The following is a 10,564-nucleotide window of genomic DNA, read 5'->3' on the forward strand; positions in this document are numbered from 1 at the left end:
AAAAAACTACGAGTTAGCAAACGATCAGCATCCCACGTTTGGCATCATGGACGTGTCGCTTGAAGATTATATCGTTGATAACAACGTCAATTTTCAAGTTCAAATAAGGTATAACGACTGACACAAAGATTCGGGCCATTAAGATGGCTTATTTTGACCGAACATTGAAGTTTTCAAAGTGAAACTGGATAACAAATAACTGAATCTAATGTGAATAAGTTTTAATAATATTTAAACATTATAACAATAAACTATGTAAATTGTCCAATTCTGTGTTAAAAATTATAGAAATTCAGACTAAGATATAGTAAAGAGAAAACTTATGAATGGTTTGATATCATCAGATGGAATCCAAAAATTGCAAATGGACTAACACTGGTGATAAATGATATTTGGCTGAAATGAAAAGAAACAAATGATTTCTAACATTAATTGATATGAAATAGGCATTGCCTGAAAGCGATCGCAAGTTAGCCAACAATATGCACATTTTGAACAACCTGATCCATGTCTGCACTCAAGCGTGTTTTTTAAAATATGTTGTATATCTCGCAAGATTTAACAAAACATCGGCACATGCAAATTTACCAATATATCATCAGCAGCAGCAACACATCTTCTTTTTCTTCTTCTTCGGTCAAAATGATTTTAATCCATTCAACTGGTCGGCAGTTTTCATTGCGTGCTGCGGCAAGTGTATTGTGGGTAATGAAGATCCAGCCACACTTCCATTTAAAGTTGATCGTACGGGCAGGTTGTTGGAGTTGACTTATCATACACACATAATACCCTAAAGCGCTCGCTGCGCTCACTATAACATTGATCATAAATGATTGTCATGCATATGAAGACACTCTTGACCATTGCTTGAGTACAATAGCTTTTTGTTTTGTAATCCCTCCTTGGGACTCCTTTATATCAGACATTTGACATCAGGCCCTATAAACTCTATCCTGGAAATTAAGTCAGATTGACTTACCTCATGTCCTAATGTCTCGCACAAAATATATTATTGCATGCATTTACATACTAGCACACAACGCTGGCCGAGATATTTTTCTTTTCAGATATGCAACAATTCTATCTTGACACTAACTATATATCCAAAATTATCATGTTTTACAAGACGCGTTCATTCAGTCCACTTCGGTTGACACTTGGAACAGTGCCGCATGATCGAGAATTTCTGCATATTTAGTGGCTATAGCCTATTTCTATATTGCCTAATAACCTGCCTTGCATACCATCATGAAAATTACAACCAATACAGATAGCAGTCATTGCCTCATTAAAATCATGAATCATAATGAATAACGATAAAGAGCACTTTGTATTCCTTCTCTTGGTTATACCCTCTAAATTTTTCTCATTCCTAACACTTTATCTATCCAGCGTATCTCCTGATTATGTCCAAATTTTTTTAAAGTTGTTGCAGTTTTCTTTTCTTTAAGTTGGTACAGCTGTACCAACTTCTCTACCCAATCAGTACAGCCACCTGACTGGGTAGAAAAAACTGCAACAACTTTCAAAAACATTTGGACACAATCAGATATCTCTGTTGGTTGTAATCTTTACAGTAGTATGCAATGCAGGTTATTTACATAGAAGTTTTTACATTAAGATAAATTTATTTACTTTGTAAAATGATCCATAAAGGAGACTGGGACCCTTACGCATATATTACAAATTTGTTGTTCTGTTTATAGTAATCCAAATGCACTGGCCAACAGAGGTCAGGACAGAGGTCGTGGTCGTGGAAGAGGTCGTGGCCGAGGACGCGGAGGATTCCAGCAACGTGGTGGACTCTACACTTCAAAAACACAGAGAAATCAAGGAAAATTTGTTGCAGCTGCCAAACCCATATCAGTGACAGTTAAAAATAACTTTGATGCAAGAGACACTATTGCAACAAAAAAAAGACCACTGGATGCCAGAAATAAACTCGTTGCTAAAGCCAAGCTCAGTGATGCTAGAACAAGAATATCAAATTTGAAAGGAGGTAGAGGTGGCTTAGTAAACAAAGGACAATCTAATAAAGGATCAGATGCTAGAGCAATGATCCTCGCCAGAAAGAATGCGAAACAACTTACGCCTGCAGGTAACAGAACTGGAGTTGGCGCTGTACAGTCTACGTCAAGTAATCTTCTGCGAACTGTAAGTTATCATTTATTTTGATACTTTGAATTGAGAAAAATTTATTGTGTATCAGTATTCATGTCATATTTTCATTCTTTGTCCAGGACAATTAATTTCACCATATTAGAGACTGCTCCATGACCTATCACTCTCGTACTAGTGACTGCTGTCATGACCTATCACTCTCGTACTAGTGACTGCTGTCATGACCTATCATTCCTGTACTAGTGACTGCTCCCATGACCTATCACTCTCGTACTAGTGACTGCTGTCATGACCTATCACTCTTGTACTAGTGACTGCTCCCAAGACCCAAAGGTCACAGCCAATTTGTTAAAGCCTGTATTGTGTGATGTTGGTTTACTTTAGTTTTGGAGTGGCCATGCTATGATGAAATTAGATTTACATCAAAGGGAGATAACCACTAAAAATGTTCTAAGAAAACAGTTATTGAGATTTATTATGAACCAATTTTTCAATGTTTTTAGGTGAATCAGGATGTGTCTTCAGGCAATTTCCAGATAACAAGAAAGGTAGGTACACAGAAAATAATGGCATTTACCTGGAATATAAAGGCATACCCAAAGTATAATTGCATTTATCCAGAAAATAATGGCATTTACCCAAATATAACAGCATTATTCCAGAATATCGCCGGCGTTTATCCAGTTTGAGATTAAGTTAGCTCTGAGAGACAAGTGGGTTTGTCAAGTAATATGAATTTGTAATTTATTTAAAAATATCACTCTTGTTTTATTTGTATGAGGTTTTGGTATAATTTAGACTTTGTTATTTTTCTAATATTAACTGATATTTATCAAACCTATTATTAAGATTTCTGTCTAATTTATTGGAGGAAATTGAATAAAAAATTCAAAATAATGAAAAAATTTTTTTTTTCTTTCCTTGAATCAATAATTGGGATTCTTGACTATAAAGAAAAAATCCCAATAATTTTGACAGAAATGATAATGTTGCTCTCTAATTTGGTTTAATGTCAGATTCTGTAAATATCACTTAACATGTTGGTGTTGATAACAGGTGCCTGGGAACCAGTCTGGTGTTCAAATCTCTGGTAACAATGTCCTCATCACCCGCACACTCCATGGTTCCGCGTCAGAGTCCGCTGACGGTCCACTTTTTACGAAGACAATCAATAATCAGCAGGTGAAACACACAAAGCTATTAAACTGCCATCTGTCAACTCAGTATCTTACACAAATAGTTCTCTATAGGGAAACTGTTTTCAAACTTATTGTTATTCAAATTTTGTGCTTTTTGTCATGAAATGCTTATGATTAAGAAGTGTGAACTAAAGAAAATTTTAAATACAGTCAAACTTCATAAACTCAGTATTATGTAAACCGGTTTGGTATTCAGAGACAAACAAAAATAAGGCTATTTGGTTATTGATTTACTAACACACATGCCAATATCTAGTTACCGAAAGACGAGAACAACGGTACTCAATTTCAGCAATTTGTTATCAAAATTATATGAAGTTTTATTATGGTAATATATGTTGTAATACCAGTAATTGATTGGTGTACAATGTCTGCCAGCTGAGGTCTGATGTCACCACACGTTGTGTTGACATTTGTTAACATTATCCTTTATTTGTCTGTTCTTGACCATAATCGCTAACTTCATTCACTCTTTGAACTTAAATCAGCCTGGAAATAATACAAACAGGATGCAGTCATGACAGTCTTAGTCACTTAACATAATAGTCGCTCAAATTTTTAGTCACTCAATATTTTAATCATTTAGTCATTCAACATCTTAGTCACTTAACATCTTAATCTCTTAGTCATTCAACATCTTAGTCACTTAGTCTTTCAACATCTTAGTCATTCAGTCACTCAACATCTTAGTCACTTATCATCTTAGTTATTCAACTCATTTCCAGTACTCTTTAACCCTGAAATGTTATCGGGAAGTTAAGAGCAACAAGGGCATGGGCTTATTACAGGACAATTAATTAGAATTGCTTTATACGTGAGATTTTACTGGATAGAATTTCATGTGTATCACCAAGTATGGGTTTTTTTTTATTTCCGGGAAAATGTTGTAATTGAAATTAACTTAAAACTAATTTTAAATACTTTATTGAACATTTTTTTGAGCTTTTCTTTCTAAAGATTTTATTGTTATAGATTAATCAAACTTGTAAAGACTATAATTGCTTTGGACCAAGTTGATTTTATTCATAGCATACACACTATGATTGTTTTTCTTATTTGGTGATGTGTAGAGACATCTATTATGATTCTTTTTCATGGACTTCGAAACCTGCAGTCAAATGTACGAGGACCAGTGATTCAACTCCAAAATGAAATGTTCCAGGCTCACCCACGTACACAGCCCATGTACAGTCCGGCTGTGTATGGTGAGATGGATGACGTTGACCCGTGGGCACCAAACAGTGGCTATCCTAGTGAGAAAACTTTAACAGTGAAAATGCCACAGAGCCAGCCACATTTTAGTAAAGTTCCGCAACAAAAATTTCAGTTAAACAAAATTACGTTTGATAGTCAAAGAACAGTACCTACAACACCAATATCTCCGCCCACAGCCATGAAACGAAAAGCAGTCGGGGATATGCTATCGTTGACGACTGGTAAACAATTACGACTTGGTGGTGTGGTAACCACAACAAAACAGACACGACCAGTTACACAAGTGTCACAAGTGTCACAATCTGCACCCACAGTCATTAAAAGAACAAAAGTGATGAAACCAACCCCTGCTCCAGTTGTAGTAGAAGAGGTATGTGTTTAGGTTAATTTAACTTAATTCATGCAGATTTTGGTGAACTTGGATTATTATCATGTTTCACCGACTGTACACAGGTTGTTTGTTTATATAATAAGAATGGACCTATTGTATTATTTTTCTTTCTGGCAGCCTTTGACTTTTGAGGCCTGAAACGTTTTTTTTAATGTTACGAGCAGTCTATGTTAACAAAGGGGCCCACAGTAAACAAAAATAACTCGAAGTTAATGTCAACAAATACCATTTCCATACATTGACTAAATCATAGGTGTGCAGTGCAAAGGAGATATATGTAATTCTGGCAAAACAAGTATTGTGGAAAGGGAGATAACTATCACAGATAACAGGTCTAGGTTTGTAGCATGTAATCTTTTGAGTTTAAAAAAATTTCAGGAGGAAGATCCTGATGTGGTACTCAGTCCACTACAAGGATACAGAATCCTGATATCCAACCTGCATGTTATTGTTACTCAAGATGACATCATTGTAAGTATACAAATTCTCTAAAACTCATTTATATTTGTTGATGGGTTTAATTTTTTAGAGGAATAAACATTGCTTGGATCAGTCATATTAACAGATTTAAATATTTCTGTTTTGTTATTTGGTGAAAAACCAGGAAAAAATGAAGGAAATTTGGGGCAGGGTGGGGGGTGGAGTCATAAAACAGCAACACATGAACATGTAAACATGATTCTTTTCTTTTCTTTTTTTTGAAATGAACAACATTTTTGAGTGTAGCAGTCTGCCTAGATAAAGGACCAAGGATCTGTCTGATGGTTAGTGTGTGAAGCTAACAGACAAAGGATCTGTCTTTCAGATAGTGTTTGTTGTGTGTTAAGATCAAAGACAAAGGATGTGTCTATGGGTTAGTGTTGGATGTGTTCAGATAAAAGACAAAGGATGTGTCTATGGGTTAGTGTTGGATGTGTTCAGATAAAAGACAAAGGATGTGTCTATGGGTTAGTGTTTTTTGTGTTAAGCTAATAGACAAAGGATGTGTCTATGGGTTAGTGTTGGATGTGTTCAGATAAAAGACAAAGGATGTGTCTATCGGTTAGTGTTTATGTGTTAAAAGACAAAGGATGTGTTCTGTTAGCTAATAGACAAAGGATGTGTCTATGGGTTAGTGTTGGATGTGTTCAGATAAAAGACAAAGGATGTGTCTATCGGTTAGTGTTTGATGTGTGCAGATAAAAGACAAAGGATGTGTCTATCTGTTAGTGTTTTTTGTGTTAAGCTAATAGACAAAGGATGTGTCTATGGGTTAGTGTTGGATGTGTTCAGATAAAAGACAAAGGATGTGTCTATGGGTTAGTGTTTGATGTGTTCAGATAAAAGACAAAGGATGTGTCTATGGGTTAGTGTTGGATGTGTTCAGATAAAAGACAAAGGATGTGTCTATGGGTTAGTGTTTGATGTGTTCAGATAAAAGACAAAGGATGTGTCTATGGGTTAGTGTTGGATGTGTTCAGATAAAAGACAAAGGATGTGTCTATGGGTTAGTGTTTTTTGTGTTAAGCTAATAGACAAAGGATGTGTCTATGGGTTAGTGTGTGGATATGTGTCTATCGGTTAGTGTTTTTTGTGTTAAGCTAATAGACAAAGGATGTGTCTATGGGTTAGTGTTGGATGTGTTCAGATAAAAGACAAAGGATGTGTCTATCGGTTAGTGTTTTTTGTGTTAAGCTAATAGACAAAGGATGTGTCTATGGGTTAGTGTTGGATGTGTTCAGATAAAAGACAAAGGATGTGTCTATCGGTTAGTGTTGGATGTGTTCAGATAAAAGACAAAGGATGTGTCAGATAAAAGACAAAGGATGTGTCTATGGGTTAGTGTTTTTTGTGTTAAGATAATAGACAAAGGATGTGTCTATGGGTTAGTGTTGGATGTGTTCAGATAAAAGACAAAGGATGTGTCTATCAGATAAAAGACAAAGGATGTGTCTATGGGTTAGTGTTGGATGTGTTCAGATAAAAGACAAAGGATGTGTCTATCGGTTAGTGTTTGATGTGTTCAGATAAAAGACAAAGGATGTGTCTATCGGTTAGTGTTTGATGTGTTCAGATAAAAGACAAAGGATGTGTCTATGGGTTAGTGTTTGATGTGTTCAGATAAAAGACAAAGGATGTGTCTATGGGTTAGTGTTTGATGTGTTCAGATAAAAGACAAAGGATGTGTCTATGGGTTAGTGTTGGATGTGTTCAGATAAAAGACAAAGGATGTGTCTATGGGTTAGTGTTTGTTGTGTTAAGCTAAAAGACAAAGGATCTGTCTCTCCGTTAGTGTTGGATGTTTGACGATTGTGATGCTGAAATCAGTAATTTAGGTGTAAATTTTGTTAATTGCTTATTGTTTCATAAATACAACTATTGATCAATCAGGAGCTGTTTGGTGCCATTGGCCCAATGAAGCGAGCTCGTCTGGTGAAGCCTGGTACAGCCGAGGTGGTGTATGTCCAGAAAGAGGATGCCCAGAAAGCTGCCCAGAAATACCACAACAGGGAGCTGGATGGTCAGTAACACAGCAGTGGACTTTGTATAAAAGTGTGGGAAAGTAAAATTGTCAAATCTATGAATCATACACCACTTCTGGGAGTAAGTGTGGATTAGCTACAGGACTGACTAGTCTTTATCTTTGCACTAGTAGAGAGTGTTATGTTCTTCAGTTGATGTATCTAATTGCAGTGTGAGCTGCATAAAGTTTGATGTCTGTATAACTGAAATCAAGGTGAAATGTCATAATGTACTGATTGCTAATGTTACTGTTTTTGAATTTAAACAGCAAAATTTGTACAATACATGTAGATGATGAGATGATGCAGTGGAATGATATCGGGGAAAATGTTGTCAACTAAGAGTGTATTGAACATGATTTTAGAAGACAACTTTCTAAACAAATAAAATCATATTATTCCTTATGTCTACCATTCTGATTGAAGACATTAGCTCTACAATGCTGCTGTAAAAATGGCAGGAAAGAAACAGGAATCTGTAAAGGAATTCTTATTATCTAAATAGCTTTTGTTCATCCATTTGTCCATTTACAGCGTAAAATTAAACAACTTAACCTAATTATAATGTTTACTGTGTCCACAAACAGGTCAGTCCATGCAAGTGAAGCTCATAACACCAGCCAAAGCACAAGTCAAACAGGTCGCAGATGTCATCACCCCACCATCGCAGCCAGCGAAGGAAAAGGGAGGTCCTCTCAAGTATGTACATGTATTAGCTATGGTTTTTCTCATTTTTATGCTCTCTGCCTCACATAGAGAATTGAATCAATTTCTGAAGGCCGAATAAAACAATGAAACTTCTGTTTCACTAAATTTATATTGATAAAAAAACGTGATTTTCACATATTGAAAATTAAGATATTTGTTGCTATTAAGAGATTTGAAGTTGGACAATTTTGTCTCTGTTGAACAGTTTCTGGTTGCTATATAATAAAATAATAATAAAAAAAAATTTTATTACACTTTTTGTAATCTTGAAGTGATTTTTTAAGTTTTTCTGGTATACAGTTAAATGCTTACATACAATTGATTGATAAACTATTTCATTCTTTGTCAGACTTGGACAAAACATAAAGAAGAATCCAGGAGGAGGAAATGTTGAACTAAACACACTGCATCGGGCACTGTTTAAAACACAAGCAAGCAAACAGATTAAACCTGTCACCTTCACTGTCAAGATTTAGTGATCATACACATGTATCTCATGCTGTCATTTTCATGAATTACATTTTTATCATCTATTAATCAGTAGGATGTGTTATTTACACCGTGCTATTCACATTTAGAAAGCCAAAGCTTGATTGTTGAGTGAAAAAAGTTTTGAACTTTTGAGAAACAGACTCTCATAGTCAGACTTTAGAAACATTCAAGAAGTCATGCAGAAGAGGTCATACTCAGAGGATACCCAGAAGTACAAAATCAGTGTGTTTAAAGAAGTACAAAATGAGTGTGTTTCAAGAAGTACAAAATCAGTGTGTTTCAAGAAGTACAAAATCAGCATACTTGAAGAAGTGCAGTTTCAGCATGCTTGAAGAAGTGCAGTTTCAGCTTGCTTGAAGAAGTGCAGTTTCAGCATGCTTGAAGAAGTGCAGATTCAGCATGCTTGAAGAAGTGCAGTTTCAGCATGCTTGAAGAAGTGCAGTTTCAGCTTGCTTGAAGAAGTGCAGTTTCAGCTTGCTTGAAGAAGTGCAGTTTCAGCATGCTTGAAGAAGTGCAGATTCAGCATGCTTGAAGAAGTGCAGTTTCAGCATGCTTGAAGAAGTGCAGTTTCAGCTTGCTTGAAGAAGTGCAGTTTCAGCATGCATCAAGGAGTACATTTTTGGGATCCTTCAAAGAAAAAAAAATGACTACCTGTGTTTTTTGTAGCAGTGAACTAGTATTAGTGTTGAATTATTATATTTTTCTTATTGAATGTCACGCATGTTAAGACAATTTTCAAGTTGGTAGTTCAGACACCTGGATAAAAACTGTGAAACTGTGTTCATGCAATTTGTTTCTGATATACACAATTATTATGATTTGCAAAGTAAATTTTTGGTAGATTTACAATGAATTTCGTGGAAAAAAGGAGCTATGAAAACAAATGATAAGATATTTTTTAAGAGATCAATTTTGTAAAAAAAATTACAAAAACTACCAAAAAGAATATTAATTGAATATAAGCTTCTGTAATTTGACGATACAGAAAAGTAAAGACATAAATTTTCATATGTCGTCTACTGTTTTTTTTTTTTTTTTTTGACGCTGGGTTATTTCCCCTTATAAAATTTTTGTCTAGAATTTACTGCATAGATGCAGGGTTTATGATACCAGTTTCACGAATGTTTTACTGTACTTACAGTTGATGCAGTTTCACAGTTAAGTTGGAACATGCATATGAAAATAGAATTTTTAACATCTGCGCCAATTTCTCATTTAGATGTAATAGATATAAACCTGTTGAAAAAGTCAAATAAAAGAAGCAGACATAAGAACCTGTGACCTATGACCTTTATCTTGTCTGAGTCAAGAATCTCAGGTGACATGTCCCATGATGCACCAACTATCATCTGGTTTTAAGCATGCTTATAACAGTTGGGAAGAGATGAAGATTTTAATAACCATGGTATGGGCCGTTGACACAGAACTTGTATTACAGTGATCCAATGTTGGTTTATATTGAGGTGGGTGGCTCTCCTTTGGAGAAACCTATTTTCAGCTGTTACTTAGCCCAAGCTTGTTCTGGGTCATACCCTGATGGTCCTCCTATTCAGCATGAATAAAAACAAAACCAGCCTATCCAAGGACAAGGCCACATTATTTCAGATCCTGATACAGGCGTATTGGACTTTTGTCGTTGTTCTCAATCGCTTGGAAAGAAAGTATTTGTTTCATACAATATGTTACTAGAAATTGAGGAAATGGCATCTAGTAAAGCAGAATACCAATTTAGTTAACATTTCTAGTTTATCTAAAAAGGTTATGTAAACATCACAGTTTGAATTAGTCATGACTGAAAACAAAATTACAGAAAATTTTGATAAGTTTTACTCCCACCCAAAGTTATCAGTCACCACATGTGTCTATAGATGTTAAGTGTTTGAAAAAGTGTTTGAAAGACCATGATTTTCTTTCATTAGTGACATAGACTGTTTGGA

At 35.3% G+C, this 10,564-nt stretch overlaps 1 protein-coding gene across 1 annotated transcript; it reads left to right on the forward strand.

Annotated features, from left to right (window-relative positions):
- The first annotated feature begins 24 nt into the window (after positions 1 to 24).
- On the forward strand, positions 25 to 9,901 carry LOC132548764 (uncharacterized). Its single transcript, XM_060212651.1, has 9 exons — positions 25 to 108; positions 1,707 to 2,154; positions 2,625 to 2,669; positions 3,178 to 3,303; positions 4,435 to 4,905; positions 5,305 to 5,397; positions 7,297 to 7,426; positions 8,015 to 8,126; positions 8,485 to 9,901. The coding sequence occupies exons 1-9, from the start codon at positions 47 to 49 to the stop codon at positions 8,609 to 8,611; spliced, it is 1,614 nt and encodes a 537-aa protein (XP_060068634.1). The 5' UTR covers positions 25 to 46; the 3' UTR covers positions 8,612 to 9,901.
- The last annotated feature ends 663 nt before the right edge of the window (positions 9,902 to 10,564 follow it).

This window comes from Ylistrum balloti, unplaced genomic scaffold (genome assembly GCF_031769215.1).
Source record: "Ylistrum balloti isolate Yb309-2 unplaced genomic scaffold, AGI_CSIRO_Ybal_v1 Utg370026, whole genome shotgun sequence".
Lineage (NCBI taxonomy): Eukaryota > Metazoa > Mollusca > Bivalvia > Pectinida > Pectinidae > Ylistrum > Ylistrum balloti.

Excerpts from the sequence above, each read along its gene's own strand:
- LOC132548764 (XM_060212651.1), top strand. The coding sequence starts at position 47 with ATGGACGTGTCGCTTGAAGATTATATCGTTGATAACAACGTCAATTTT. Across the intron at positions 5,398-7,296 it reads TTACTCAAGATGACATCATT|GAGCTGTTTGGTGCCATTGG; the intron begins GTAAGTATACAA and ends TTGATCAATCAG. Across the intron at positions 7,427-8,014 it reads CCACAACAGGGAGCTGGATG|GTCAGTCCATGCAAGTGAAG; the intron begins GTCAGTAACACA and ends GTCCACAAACAG.